Source organism: Tursiops truncatus, chromosome 10 (assembly GCF_011762595.2).
Source record: "Tursiops truncatus isolate mTurTru1 chromosome 10, mTurTru1.mat.Y, whole genome shotgun sequence".
Taxonomy (NCBI): domain Eukaryota; kingdom Metazoa; phylum Chordata; class Mammalia; order Artiodactyla; family Delphinidae; genus Tursiops; species Tursiops truncatus.
Window position 1 is genome coordinate 50,559,080 of NC_047043.1, and position 16,099 is coordinate 50,575,178.

General features: G+C 46.2%; 1 protein-coding gene across 11 annotated transcripts in view; it reads right to left on the reverse strand.

Moving 5' to 3' along the window:
* The window catches only part of OSBPL10 (oxysterol binding protein like 10), a 376,374-nt gene that overhangs the window by 277,409 nt on the left and 82,866 nt on the right, over positions 1 to 16,099 (reverse strand). For 3 of the 11 annotated variants that reach the window (XM_033864521.2, XM_073810941.1, XM_073810943.1), the window contains 2 exons: positions 14,238 to 14,407; positions 9,727 to 9,934 (listed from right to left, as the gene is read on the reverse strand). The exons of 1 other annotated variant lie outside the window; for it this stretch is intronic. In XM_033864521.2, coding sequence (XP_033720412.1) covers positions 9,727 to 9,854 — 128 coding nt within the window. In that variant the 5' untranslated portion in view covers positions 9,855 to 9,934; positions 14,238 to 14,407. Of the gene's footprint in view, positions 1 to 7,738; positions 8,523 to 9,726; positions 9,935 to 14,237; positions 14,408 to 16,099 lie in introns of those variants that run through there. 7 more of the 11 variants (XM_073810944.1, XM_073810942.1, XM_073810945.1 and 4 more) reach the window with 6 other exon arrangements.

The following is a 16,099-nucleotide window of genomic DNA, read 5'->3' on the forward strand; positions in this document are numbered from 1 at the left end:
AACTACTGACAGGGGCGGCAATGTGGACGCATCTCAGAATATCTTCCTGAACTAAACAAATCAGACTCCGAAAAGGATATACTGTATGGTTCTATCTACATGAAACCCAAAGAGACAAAACAAATTCATGGTGATAAAAATCAGAAACAGATTGCGGGGAAAGGGGAATGGACTGGAAAGAAGCACAAGGAAACTTCCTGGGGGGTGGAAATGTTCTGTACCTTTTGGAGCAGTGGTTACATGGTATAAACAAGTATCAAAATTCAAACAGAACACCTAAGACCTGTTTTTGTATGTTAATTATAACTTTAAAAAGAAGTCCTTGGACTAATGAGTCATTCTGATGATAAAATGGAAAACAATTTCCCTCACAATATTACCTACCTAATATTTGCCCAAGGGGTCTGTCTAGCAAACAAAGATGAATGAGACCACCGATGCTTCCTAACAAGCCCATTATAGTCATGACAGCAACCTGCGCCCTTCCATGGGAGAGATGGCTGTCACCATGGCAACTGGTGGAAGGCAGGAAAGGTGGATGGGGAAGGGAGCTGGTGAGCTAAAGAACCACCTTAGAATTATGACTGTTGGGATGCAATACCCCCCACCACCAAGATGTCCACATCCTAATCCCGGGAACCTGTGACTGTTACCTTACACAGCAAAGTTTTTGGCATATGGAAGATTGATAAAATTCAGGATTTTGAAATGGAGGGATTATCTAGGTGGGCCCTAAATGCATTCATAGGAGTCCTTCTAACAGGGAAGCAGAGGGAGATTTGACACACACAGAGGAGAAGGCAACATGAAGACAGGCAGAAACTGGAGTGATGCGGTTACGAGCCAAGGAACGCTGGCAGCCACCAGAAGCTGGAAGAAGCAAGAAGCAATCTTCCCTTAGAGTATCCGGTGGGAGCACGGTCCTGCCAACACCTTGATTTCGACCCAGTGAACCTGATTTCGGATTTCTGCCCTCCACAACTATGAGAAAATAACTTCCTGTTGTTTAAAGCTACTAAGTTTGTGGTCATTTTTCTTAACAGCCATAAGAAAACTAATACAGACTGGAAGCCTTAAAGCTGTATTGCTGGGCTTCCCTGGTGGCGCAGTGGTTGAGAGTCCGCCTGCCGATGCAGGGGACACGGGTTCGTGCCCCGGTCCGGGAAGATCCCACATGCCACGGAGCGGCTGGGCCCGTGAGCCATGGCCGCTGAGCCTGAGCGTCCGGAGCCTGTGCTCCGCAACGGGAGAGGCCACAGCAGTGAGAGGCCCGCGTACCGAAAAAAAAAAAAAAAGCTGTATTGCTTCTGCCAGCAGTCTACATTCCCCCAGTATCAACTCAAACTCCTAAGAAATTAATTTATTAATTTCAAATTAATAAAAGGTTTTTTTCTCTTGAAAGAAAACATCAGAGAACATCTCATTACCATGGGTTAGGCAAAGATTTCCAAAACAGGACTCAAAAAGAACCAAACATAAAGGGAAAACATTGAAAATGTGACATTAAAATTAAGATTTTATGTTTACCAAGACACTAGTAAGTGATGAACTCACAAACCATACAGTGAAAGAAGATAGCTGCCTTCTCTAATATGCACTGCCTGTGTGCATGTGTACACAGACCCATCAGTGAACTTGTATGCAGAAAAGAACTTTTACAAGTCAATACGAAAAAGGCAGATACCCCAATATATAAATAGACAAAGGACTTAAACAGCACCTTACAAAACATGACATCCAAATGGCCAATAGATACATGAAAAGACGCTAAACTTCATTAGTCTTCAGGGAAGGCAAATCAAAACCACACAATGAAATACCACCACACACCCACCAGACTGGCGACGATGAAAACAACAGACGATGTCAAGTGTGCAAGAGTCTGTGGAACAGCTGGAACTCACACATTTCTGGTGGAGTATTAACAGACACAACCACTCTGCAAAACTCTCTGGCAATATCTCATTAGGAGGACATTTGCAATATCTTCACTCCTAGGTATCCACCCACAGAAAGGCATACATATTATTTCCCAAAACTATTCGTATGGGCCGAAAACTGGGAAGAACTCAAATGTCTATCTGCATCTGCAATAGATATAAACATATTTAGTATATTCACACAATGGAACACCAAACAGTAGTGGAAATAAACAGACCACAACATGGATGGGGCTCTCAAACATAACGTTAAGAGAAAGAAGCCAGATACAGAAGATCACATCCTGTATGATATGAAATTCAAAAAAAGGCCTAACTAATCTACGGTACTAGAAAACAGAATAGTGGAGCCCTCTGGGGGGGTTGAGGGGATGACTGCAAGGGATGGGGGTGGGGGCTGCGCTTTCTTGATCTGGGTGTGCTCTGTGTTCGAAAAGTCATTGAATTATGTACGCTTATGAGTTGTGTACTTTTCTGAATGTATGTTAGACTTCAAATTTACCCTCAAAAACTCAGTTATTCAGAGGTTATGTGAAAAGGTGTGGGCAGCTTTCCTTTTTCTCAATAACGTTTTCGAACCTCAAAATGGATGCAAGTTCACCTTAGGGGGAAAAAATAATGGAAAAAAGAGAAGAGAAGAAAATAAAAATCACCCACAATCCCACCAACCAAGGAAAACTGTGGTAACCATTTGGTGTAAATCTCCTCAAATACATGTACGTTTTAAAAGCAGGGGAGAGCTCCCCTGGTGGCGCAGTGGTTAAGAATCCGCCTGCCAATGAAAGGGACACGGGTTTGAGCCCTGGCCCGGGAAGATCCCACATGCCGCGGGGCAACTAAGCCCATGCGCCACAACTACTGAGCCTGCGCTCTAGAGACCGCACAACTGCTGAGCCCATGTGCCACAACTACTGAAGCCGGCATGCCTAGAGCCCGTGCTCTGCAGCAAGAGAAGCCATGACAATGAGAAGCCTGAGCACTGCAACAAAGAGTAGCCCCCACTCACCACAACTAGAGAAAGCCTGCACGCAGCAAGGAAGACCCAACACAACCAGAAATTAAAAAACAAATAAATAAATAATTTTTTAAAAAAAGAAATAAAAGGTGGGGGAGGGGACTTCCCTGGTGGTGCTGTGGTTAAGACTCCGTGCTCCCAATGCAGGGGGCCCAGGTTCGATCCCTGGTCAGGGAACTAGATTCCAAATGCATGCCGCAACTAAGAGTTTTCATGCCACAACCAAGGAGCCCATGTGCTACAACTAAGGAGCCTGCCTGCCACAACTAAGGAGCCTGCCTGCCACAACTAAGGAGCCCGCCTGCCACAACTAAGGCCTGGTGCAACCAAATAGATAAATAAATTTTAAAATAATAATAATAAAATAATTAAAAGGTGGGGAAGAGAGGATCCTGCAGGGAGTGCAGCAGGTTATAACATATATAATGTATTACATGTATTGTGCATATTACATATATTATATGTAATATGCAGTTTTGTAACCTAAGCAACCTCCCCTTTATTATTATTGTCAACGAAACGATCTAGTGTCCCTAAACTATTTGAGTGCAGCCTCAGAACAATCTGACAACCCGGACAGCAAGATGTGCAAAACCTTCCAAAGTACACAGAGGCAAGAACGTTAAACCAGAGCAGTGATTTTCATCCCTAGTATCACCACCAATTACCTCTAAAACTACTGGAATACTCAAAAACCATTCATTTTAATGCAGTATGATTTTTAAAGTTAATATATGCCCCTACTGGCTTTGCTAAATGGGCCAGGTGGCCCCAAAATCCTGGGAAATCATGGCTGGAGGCTAAACACTACCTTCTCAAAGTATGTTAACGCAGATCAAGACAAAAGCAAGCCCTGGAAATCTAGTCCCTAAAGGTCTACCCTGGGTGGGTTGTGGTGGGTCTGAAGTCAGGGTGGGCATGTCTGCTGACCCAGAAGACAAAGACTGATGGTTGCAGACAGCAGGGCAAATAATAAACATACTAACTCAAGGACAAGGCTATGAGCAGGTAGAGAACTAAGAATTGTAACAGTAGCAAACACTGGCCAAAACAGAACTAAGTCCTGGTTTGATTTCTTCTCTGTCATGCATTCCTTTGCTTACTCATTCAATAATACTTGCTGAACCTTTATTATATGCCACACGCTGTTCTAGGCACTGGCGATATAGCAGTGAACAAGACAGGCGAAATTATTCTCTGTCCTCAGGGAGCTAACACCTAGTGCAGAAAGACAAAAGAGTAAAATACGGAGCATGTCAGCTGGCGGTTAAGTGTTTAGGAGGAAAAGCAAGGAAGGGAGATGGGGATTAGAGGCTGGAAGAGGGAGTAAGTCACTTCCCACAGAGATGTAAATGTCTAGTTCCAAGTTTTAAATGATCTCTCTCCTCTCAAAGAACTCTAGGATAATTACGTTAATGGAGTCCCAGAGTCATCCCAGCATTCAAAAAACAGACCAAGAATTTTATGGACCAGAAAGGGTCCATTTACCATGGGGCAAACTGAAGATCTAATAATAGCTCCCACTTCTCAGGATCCTGAACTATTCTCAGCCCCTTATACACCGGTGTCTTCATTCAATCCCCACACTGAACTAATGAGAAGCATAGGGGTAACACCATCTTCGACATTTAACAGATGGGAAAACGAAAGCCCAGTGCAATTAGGGAACTGGCCCAAGGTAACCGGTGTGCTAAATGCTGATGTCAGGACACTGCTCTAACTTTCCAAATAAATGTCCATTGGTGGCCTGAGGTTTTCTTTTGCCAACACTCATCTTCCTTACCCTATTCAAGATTTGCTTTTCAGTGTTTTACTGAGTTCTCACAACCCCACCAATCACCTGAAAAAGAATCAGAAGCTGGTTCCATTTTTTTTTTTTTTTTGGCCGTGCAGCTTGTGGGATCCTAGTTCCCCAAACTGGGATTGAACTCAGGCACCCCCGCAGTGGAATCATAGAGTCCTAACCACTGGACCACACCTACCTCTTTCTGAAATTGTATTCATTTGTTTAGAGGCATTTACTCTTTAACGCCATCTTACAAATCTCTACCATGCTGTAATGTCTGAGATATTTTCTTTAAAGAACTATAATAATGGATTATAGAAACTCCTTAATGGGTATTCCCTCCCCTCCCCTCCCCACTTGCCCCAGCTCTGATTACCTCACACTTTCTCAGCCAATGAGAGAGCCAAGTGTCCTGGACATGCTCTCCTGGGCGTGTCCCACCTGTGTAGTTTTCCCTCCTGTCACCTCTGTTTATGTCATTTATTTTGTGTTCTGGCCACACCACCTTCCTCAGGGCATGGGGATGAGAATGAGAGTGCTACAAATAAGGCAGAATATGACACCGAATGGTAAAATATAAGCTTTACAGCAACTTGAGGGCGTGCAAGCAGACACCAGAGTAAAGTGGTGACTAGGGGGCGACTGGTGTGAAGCCCTAGGAGCCGGTGGAGGATGTTATCAACAGCGTGGCAGCCTAGGAACACTCACCAAGGACTTCGAGCCTGGAGATTTCTCATTAACTGCAGGCAATTTGAAAAGAACTGCAAAGGAACACACCATGAGGCCCCCAAATGCAGGGAGCTTGACCCAGCCCACCAACTTGCACCAAGGCAATTCCCTGGACTGGGGAAGGGTGGGCTCCTTCCACTTCTGAATCCTGCGACCCCTCCACTACTTGATGAGAAGATGCCCATGTGTTTTAAACACTGGAGTAGCTCCAGAGTAGCTGGAATGGTGCCTCTGAATAATTAAATGGACAAATGAATATATTCTCAAAGTTTCTGTCTTTGTCCTCCTCCCTCTTCCTTTTCACTGATCCAGATCTTCCTTTATAAGACCCCTTGAGAAGAAAGTATGCAGTCACAGCCATCACAGATTTTCTCCGGATCACTAAATGGACCCTTGGCCACAGATGTGGGAAACAAAACCTGACACTGAGACATTAACCATTAGAAAGAGACAATGCTTTTGGAGTCAGTAGTAGACTTCAAAACCAGTGCATCTACTATGATGAGAACAAACATTGGCAGGCAGCTATAAACCACAGTAAACAAACTCAATAAAGATGAGACCTCAGCAGCACACACAATACATTTCACCTGTGTGGCCTGCAATCAAGTACGTGTTGTTGTTGTTGTTATTATTAGTATTATCATTATTATAAATTTTGCCTCTTCTCAATCTGGCCTTCAACCTAAATACTCCAGTAGATTTAGATACACAAAAGCATGAGTTACTCCAATTCCCCCTAAATCCACTCCAAAGAACAAATCCTTTAATATACATTGCAGGTAAAATGCCATCCCCAAGTGAAATAACAGTAATCCAGGGTAAAAGCTCTGTTGGTCTCATAAGCTACTTGGGAGAAAAAGCATTAAAGGTGACTGTCCAACACACAAACCAAATGCTATCACCAGCAAGGCATGGCGAGGTGCCATTAACAACGCAATTACCAGGAACTGAAATCAGATTCAGCCCTCTCATCTGTCTCCTCTCGGCACTCGACCCATCCTTTCAGCTCTCCAAGAACTGAAGGGGAAAAGGGAGAGCCAAGAGCAGACACTGGGGCTATTTTAAGAAATAAAAGGATTCAAAAGTTAAGGTGCAACTTCCACTAACACAGTAGCAGATCTCCAAGGAAACCCCCGTCAAAGTTCTCTGTCTATAATATCAACTCAGGTTCCATAGGTAGGATGGAACCCTCCATCTTCCTCTTAGTTGAGTTTCATGTAAATAACTGCCTGCTGTTTCGGCCGTAAACAATCTGAAACTTACAAAGGGAGAGAGGACCAAGTACTCTACTAACCAGCGGAGAGAAGCAAGAGTTCCCAGGGTGTGATTCAAATGTCACAAGCATCCTTAAGAACCCCAAGTCCTAATATCCAAGGGCTATTAAGGACCAGACACAAGATCTCATCAACAACGTCTCCAAAAAGCCCCATTCTCCTTGCATGGATATTTGTATTTTCCTTTGACTTGCTTTTGAAAAACAAAGTTTAAAAATGTCAGCTGCAGTACCCCATCTGCTCCTTTCAAGTGTTCCTCACTATTCTCACTACTCAGTCCACACAGCACCGCGACCCCTTCCCTTGACACCCATCCTTCCACGTGTCCATAACTAGGCTTCCCAACTGTGAGGGTAGAGTGAGCGGGGAACTTCAAAAAACACCTAAAGGGGGAAAATAATAATAATAATTTAAATAGCGACCTGCCATTTCGAAAGGGGAGAGAGTGTCAAAGGAAAACAAAAAACAAAAAAACCCCTAAACTTCCGTCGCAGAGATTGGAGGTTCCCGGCCACCAACTGGGCAGGGGGCTAGCATGCGCGCCGGAAGCCGCCGAGGATAAGTGGTTGGTTTCTGGTGGTGGTGGTGTCTTTAAACGACAAAGTTTTAAATGAACTATGATATGGGGAGAATTGCTGTGATGGGACCAGATGTACTAGCTCTTTCAACCTGGCGTCAAGCACGCCCCCTCTGCCTCCCGTCCTCAGCCATTCTCCAGGAGTACGGGAAACCGCTAGCAGTCAGGGCCCGGGGACCAGCGCGCTCGCCCGCCCGCCGCTCCAGTCCCAGCAGGAGCCAGGGCTCTCCCTCCCTCCCCGCCACTGCGATGCGGTCCCAGGGTGGGGTGGCGGCGCGCTGAGGGGAGCGGGGACCTGGGAAGGGCCCGGGTGCCGAGGCGGCCCCGGCTCGCCGGCGGCCCGATCGCGCGCACACACTCACACTCACAACAAGCGGCGCGCAGGGAGGGGCGGGCGGGCGGCCGGCGCGTTACCTGTTCTGCCAGCCCTGGAGGAGGTTGGTGTATTTGCTGAGCACGCCCTCGAGCGCCGGCTCCCTCCGCCGGCCGCTTCCCCCGCACGGGCTAGCGGCCACCGAGCCCGGGCTACTGCGGCTGCCCCCGCCGCCGAGACCCGCGGCCGCCGACCGACCGGAGACCCCCCGGCCCGCTAGGGAGCAGGAGGGCGAGGAGCCCGCCGAGGTGGCGCGGCTGCTGCTGCGGCTGCTGCTGTTGCTGCCCCCGCCGCCGTCTGCGCCCTGGGCCGCCCTCTCCATGGTTCGCGCGTGCCTGGGACGCGGGTGCCCGCAGCGGTGGCGACCCCGGCGCTGGAGCTCCTGGCGCGGCGGCGGCTACAGCTCCGGGCACCCGGGCCGCGCGTGGCTGCTCCAAATCCCCGGGAAACGCCTGACTCATACAGGAGGAAGAGGAGGAGGAGGCAAAGAAGAGCTGGGAAGGAAGCCAACGGGGCTGGATGCAGCTGCGGCCGCCCCTCCTCCGGCCGCGGCCCGGGCCCCGGCCCCTCCCTCCGCACTAGTTTCCCCGGCAAGTTCGGAGCGGGTGGCCGGTTCGGCAAGCCCTCCTCCGGTTCCTCCTTTGCTTTCCAGTCCCTGCGGCCGCTCAGGCCCAGGGCTCGGGGCGCTCCCAGCGCCAATGCGCAGGGTGGGCACGCCCGGAATCCACACCCTGCCGCCCCCTCTCGGATGGGAAGGTGCGAAAGGGAATCTCCGCGCGTCACTCCCCAACCCCCACCCACCTCGGGACCTGGAGGGAGGGGCGGTCCCACCCACCGGGTCCACCCGGATATGGACCCGCCGGGCCTAGCGCCGGCTCACGCGCACACTCTTCTCCGTCTTCCGCACTGAGCCTGGCCCGGACACACGTACACGGTCACCTGGACATCGACCTCACTGGCCGAGCCAAGAAACAGGGCAGGGAGGTTCTCCGGGCTCTCCTGTGCGTCTGGGAGGGGAGGGCAGAGAGCGCTCCCGGGGCATTTTCAGCCAGCGGAGTTATGGCACAGTGGACACCAGGGCCGGGACCAGAGGCAAGAGAACTCGGGTTCCTGCGAGTGCCTCCTTAAATTGAGCGTCCTAGGCGCCGCACTGCCTTCACCCTAATCCCCACCCTGATGGACACACGTAAACCTGTCAAATCCAACCCTACCTGGTGTTATCAGACAGCACGAAGCACCTGGGAACCAGAGGCTCCGAAATGGGTAAGACTGCACTTAAGGCAGGAGAAATCACAGATACTTACAAACAGAGCGAAGTATTCTATTGGCTGTAACTTCTGCTCCCCCCCCCCACCTCCACCACCACCACCACCCCCGCCCCAAGGTACACGGAGCTGCAGCTGGGTTTCTAAATCTAAAGTTGTTTTTGCTCTTCCGCAGAAGTAGATGGGTTACACTTTCTCCACTGCACTCATCATTTTTGTGCATATAAATATCCAATGCAATCTGGAAGTTTCCAAAATTACCTGGAAAATAGCTTTGAGGACCTCACACTCTCCCCAACACACACACAAGAAAACAAAAACAAATATTGATAGATGATCCCCATCTACAAACCCATAAAGCAGATAAATAATTCAACAGTTAAAAAATTACCAAATGAAATAGAGTCGGCTTTCATGGGGACAGTTCCCCCAGCCCGACTCCTTTCTAGCTCCATATCCTTCCAGGAAGCTTTCAGAGGTGGGTTAGCTCTAGAAATTTTCATGGAGAAGCTTCTGGAGCTGATGAGAGTTGGTTGTGCCCTGAATAAATTACAATTCCAAGTACCCACACAGTGTAAAAAGAGAAAAATTCTCAAGAGACTGCATGGTAGAAAAGACCAACTTCGAAGCCAGACGGAGCTGAGTTCTAATCTATGACCTTGATACCTCTTATAGCCTTAGTTTTCTCACCTGCAAAATGGGACTGATGATACTACTGGCTGGGATGAACTATGTGAGAATGTTTATTTGTTCAAAATACTTACCGCCTCTTCCCCTGGGAGGACTGTTCTCCCTCCACATGACCCTCAGGCTCGGCCATGGATTTCTTTTGGCCAGTGGACTGTGAACAGATATAATAGATGCTATGTCCAAACGTAAGTCTAAGATTCATCACACGGTTCTACCATCTTTCTCTTCCTTCTGCCAGGTGAGCAGCATGTCTCAGATCAGGGCTGTCCTTCAGCTTGGGTCCTGGAGTGAGAAGACGTGTGACAGAGCTGAAGCCAGTTAGCCTTGGCCATGCCACATGCACAAAATCTTTGCCGCTGAGATTTTAGGAACCATTTTGTCCCACAGCATAACTTTCCTTGAGCCAGCTGGTCAGTGTGTGAGCGATCTTGAAGCCCTTCATTGGCATGAGGACTGGGAGGTGGGCACATACTGAACAATAACCGTCAGTCGTTATATGCCCACACAGCACCCCTCGTGGGGGCCTGCCACCTGCGGGTCCGGCTAAAAGTGGGAGGTGCCATCATCTTATTTCATATTATCGAACCTCTACCACCTACCCAGCCCACCTGTGACTTCTCACCTTGGACTAAAAAACTGAGACCCTTGAGATAGTCTAGTTGAAGGGGAGAGGGGCTACACTGAAAGGACTAGTCAAGGTCAGAGTGCTAGTCTGTTCAGCTTGCTGTAACAGAATACCACAGACTGGGAGCCTGTAAGCAACAAAAATTTCTCTCTCACAGATCTGGAGGCTGGAAGTCCAAGATCATGGTGCCGGCATGTTCAGGTTCTGGTGAGAACCCTCTTCCAAGCCTCAGACTTCTCACTGTGTCCTCATGTGGCAGATGGGTCTTGGGAGCTCTGTGGGGTCTCTTTTATAAGAGCACTAACCCCACCCTCATGAACTAAGCACCTCTCAAAGGCCCCACCTCCTAATACCATCACATTGGGCATTAGGATTTCAACATAGGAATTGGGTGGATATTGATAAAGGATTCAAAACCCTCTGCCAAAAAGAAGAAAAAAAATTTTTTTCCAATGCATTGTGGCCTTGTATTACTTCATATAATGCTTTAATTACTCTTGCAGACAGTGTAGGAATTTTATAGGGAAAGTGAGTAATTTGATCAAGTCACAAAAAAAAACAAATGAGATATCATAACTCTAATTTTCCTGCATCCCAGTCCTGGTAGTAATTTATGTCAAATACACTTATGTAGAACATGATTGAGGGAGTTTCTCAGAAACTGTGGTTGACAAATATTCAGACCATAGAAGCCAGGGTGGAGCGAGAGCAAGCCAGCTGTGTGGGATCAGAAATGGCCAAAGAGGTAAGTCAGTAGCAAGAGGTGCATGGAGCAGATGTGCTGCAAGAAGAGGCAAGACCATGACAGAGAGAGGAGCACACATGTCCCCACTCTTCCCCGCCTCTTCACCAGGCTTGTGCTTCTCACCCATAGAATTGGGTTTTTTTGTTGTTGTTTTTGTTTGTTTTTTTAATTGAAGTATAGTCAATTTACAATGTTGTGTTAGTTTCAGGTGTACAGCAAAGTGATTCAGTTATATATATATATATACCTTTTCTTTTCCATTATGGTTTATTACAGGATATTGAATATAGTTCCCTGTGCTATACAATAAGACCTTGTTGTTTATCTATTTTGTATATAGTAGTTTGTATCTGCTAATCCCAAACTCCTAATTTATCCCTCCCCCACCCCCTCTCCCCTTTGGTAGCCATAAGTTTTTTATGTCTGTGAGTCTGTTTCTGTTTCATAAATAGGTTCATTTGTATCATATTTTAGATTCCACATATAAGTGATATCATATGATGTTTGTCTTTCTCTGTCTGACTTACCTCACTTAGTAATAATAATCTCTAGGTCCATCAATGTTGCTGCAAATGGCATTATTTTATTCTTTTTATGGCTGAGTAATATTCCATGGTATATCTGTACTACATCTTCATCCATTCATCTGTTAATGGACATTTAGGTTGCTTCCATGTCTTGGCTATTGTAAATAGTGCTGCTGTGAACATTGGGGTGCATGTATCTTTTCGAATTAGAGTTTTCTCCAGAAATATGCCCAGGAGTGGGATTGCTGGATCACTGGAGTTTTAAATTTAAAGTCACTTTTTCTAGAAAGCTTTCCTTGACCCACTGTAGAATAGCAAGTGAAGAAAAGATATCTGCAGAATTCTCTTCATGTTGGAAAAACAATTTGAGAACAAAAGACATAATAATTTCGCAAAAATATTTGCAAAACATACATGCCCAAAACAAGGACTTATTTCCTTAACTCACCCAGATTGCATAAATCATTAAGAAAAATACAAGTGTAAGTAGAATAACTGAAAATCTAACAGCCATCTTGGACCATGTGAAGACTTTGTGAGTGGAAGCCATACATAATTGGAGCAAAAGGACAAACACACCACACCTCTTCAAATAATGGGCAGAAATAGTCACCCCGAGTAGGGACCTGACTACCACAGTTTCTCCACATGGACCCAGAGAGCTGGTCTGGAGTTTCCAGTAACTGTTTCCGGAACCCCCTCTTCTAGCTGGCACTGTCATTCTTGTCAACGGCACATAAAGTCATAAGAGGATGTTCATGGACCAGCAAGAGTAAATAGTACTAGAAATTAACACAACATTGTAAATCAACTATACTTCAATAAAATAATTTTTTTTATTTTTGTGTTCTGAATTCACAGCATTTTATTTATTTTTATTTATTTATTTTACATTTTTGGCTGCATTGGGTCTTTGCTGTGCGCAGGCTTTCTCTAGTTGCAGCGAGTGGGGGCTACTCTTTGTTGCGGTGTGCAGGTTCTCATTGCAGTGGCTTCCCTTGTTGCAGAGCACAGGCTCTAGGCACGTGGGCTTCAGTAGTTGTGGCACGCAGGCTCAGTAGTTGTGGCTCGCGGGCTCTAGAGCACAGGCTCAGTAGTTGTGGTGCACGGGCTTAATTGCTCTGCGGCATCTGGGATCTTCCCAGACCAGGGCTCGAACACCCGTCCCCTGCATTGGCACGCAGATTCTTAACCACTGCGCCACCAGGGAAGTCCCAAAATAAATTTTAGAAAAAGTAATTAGTCACTGACATGGTTGGCCAGATGCCATACATGAAGCCACAAGTGGAGAGAAGTTTGTCACAAGCAGATCACCCTCTGTTTCAACTTGGTCACATTTGTGTTAGAAACAACTGATCTAATGTGTTCTCCATCCCAAATAATAACAATCATAGCTAATATTTATTGAGCACTTACTATGTACCAGGCACTATGCCAAGTGTTTTATACATCGTAACTCGTTTAATCTTTACAACAACCACATGAGCTGTGTACTGTTCCTGTTCCTATTTTACAGGTGGAGAAAAACTGAATCAAAGAGATGTTCAGCAAAAATAGGGCAAGATGTAAAAAATTTTATTCTTGTTCTACAAGGAGAAATAGAAATTTATTTTAGGGCTTCCCTGATGGCGCAGTGGTTAAGAATCCTCCTGCCAATGCAGGGGACACAGGTTCAAGCCCTGGTCCGGGAAGATCCCACATGCCGTGGAGCAACTAAGCCCGTGCGCCGCAACTACTGAGCCTGCGCTCTAGAGCCCGCAAGCCACAACTACTGAGCCCGCGTGCCACAACTACTGAAGCCCGTGTGCCTAGAGCCTGTGCTCTGCAACGAAGCAAAGCCACCACAGTGAGAAGCCCGCAACAAAGACCCCCTCTTGCTGCAACTAGAGAAAGCCTGCGCAGCAACGAAGACACAACGCAGCCAAAAATAAATAAATAAATTTACTAAAAAAAAAAATTTTTATTTCAAAAAAAAAATTAAGCAACATCCCCTGTATAATGGAAAAGGACCTAAAAAAGAAATATATGTATATACATACACATATATGTATAACCGAATCACTTTGCTGTACACCTGAAACTAACACAACATTGTAAATCAACTATATTTCAATAAAAATTTTTTTAAATAAAAAAAATTTTAAGGAGCTTCCCTGGCAGTCCAGTAGTTAAGACTCTATGCTTTCAATGCAGGGGCATGGGTTCGATCCCTGGTCAGGGAACTAAGATCCCACATGCCACACAGTGCAGCCAAAAAATTTTTTCTTAATTAAATATATTTATAATATCTGGCTTAAACCACTTTAAAAAAAAAAAGCAGCCTCCCCCCCAAACCCTGCTGGAGCTAGATTTTAAACTCAGGCAGTTTGGCTAGTGAGCCTGAGTTCTTTACCACTAAACTATTCCACTTGCTTCATAATGGATTCAGTCTTCTTTCTTCTACTTAATGAAACCACTGAAAGTACAGCTCAGTGCCTGGAATTCCATTTCTTGTTACACTTTTGTTCATGTAGGAATTGATTCTCCCATCACCACTGGGAGAGAAGCAGGGCAGGAGCTTGGGCCCCTAGCATCCAGCCACAGGGCCTGCACGCCATAATCCTCAATAAATGTTTATTGTTTGATGAATGAAGTGCAGTTTTACTGGGGAAGAAACAGAAACTCAGAAAAGAGAAGCCAATACTAAACCTGAACTCAGGTCTTCTGACGCCAAGTCCAATGTTCTTACAAATTCACTGCCTGGACTTCAGCAGCAGTATATACTCGCAACTTTACCAGCCGCTGGGAAGATGGAAACACCACAGTGGGAGTAGGGACAGCCCATCACCCTGTGAACTAGCAGCTCCATCAGGACCGCCCTGGGGGTTATATCCAGGAAAATCAAATTACTGCAATGGTCATAAGCAACTTCGCAATACAGCCATATATACATTATATTGACATTTTTCCAAAATGGAAATTATGTCATGTTTTGATGATTAATTTATTTAAATGGATGATCATTTGTAAAGATTCATATACACAAAGATACAATGTACAATAGAAAGTGAAATATATTTGTAACACCTCCCCAGAGGAAACCACTGTTAATAAGTTATGTGTATGTTCTTCCAGACATTTTTCTATGCAGAAATATAGTTACAGATTATCTTATTCAAAAACAGGTTCAGGGCTTCCCTGGTGGCACAGTGGTTGAGGGTCCGCCTACCGATGCAGGGGACACGGGTTCGTGCCCCGGTCCGGGAAGATCCCACGTGCCGCGGAGCGGCTGGGCCCGTGAGCCATGGCCGCTGGGCCTGCGCGTCCGGAGCCTGTGCTCCGCGACGGGAGGGGCCACAGCAGTGAGAGGCCTGCGTACCGCAAAAAAAAAAAAAAAAAAAAACCTCAAAAGGAATCAAAAACTAAAAGGTGAAACAAAAATATTCACTTTTAAAAGAAAGCATAGGAGAAATCTTTATGAACTGGGGTTAGGAAAACAGAGTACCTCTTGTGAAGAGGGAAGTTTGACTGGGAGGCAAAACCAAGGGTTTGGAGAGGGAGCCAAGGACCACGGGAGAATTATTCCCAGGTCTTGAGATGCAATCAAGGGACACGAAAGAGGATTACAACTTGTTGACTGGATTTTAGAATCACCGTGGACCACTGATTCCTTCCTGCTTCCCATTTCCCCCTTTTTGAACAGGAATATCAGAGCGGCTATCCTGTGTCTGTGTCTGTTGACCACTGTCTGTTGACGGGGGGAGGGGGCAGACAGCCTTTCTTCAGTTTCACAGGTTGCAGGAATGAACTCAAGAAGCTGATCTTAAATAGCTACCCCTGAGCATCCTCTCCTCTCCTGGACTCAGCTTAGAGGACGTGATTCTGACTTCAAGCTGGTGTAGTGATGGGAGGAGACTCTTAGGGGCCCTTGAGTGGACGACTGTGTTTTGCATGTGGGAGGGATATAAATAATTTGTGGCCAGACTATAGTGGTTTCAATGATATGTCTACAAATTCTGTGATACTTTCTCAAGAGATGGAGCTTAATTCCTCTCCCCTTGAGTGTGGAATAGACTTGGTGACCCACTTCTAGTGAAGAGAACATTGGCAGAAGTAATGAGACATCATGTCCAAGGTTATGTTATAAAAAGACAATGGTTTCTGTCTTAGGTGAATGTTCTCTCTGTTTCTGTCTCTCATCATTTGCACTAGGGAAGCCAGCTGCCATGTCATAAGGACACCCAGGCAGCCTACAGAGAGGAATTAAAGCATGCCAGCCACTATGTGAGTCATCTTGGAGGCAGGTTTTCAGAGGCCAGCTGACCGCCACATGAGGGACCTTGGAAGCACATCCACCCCAGTCAAGCCTCAGGATGACTGCAGCCCTGACAGACAGCTTGGCTGCAACCTCATGAGAGACCCTGAGGCAGAACCACCCAGCTAAGCTGCTTCCAGATTCCCAACCTTCAGAAACTGTGAGACAGTAAGTGTTTCTGTTTTAAGCCACTAAATTTGGGATAATTTTTTACTCAGCAGTAATTAACTAATACAGATGGCTACCTTGAAAGTTG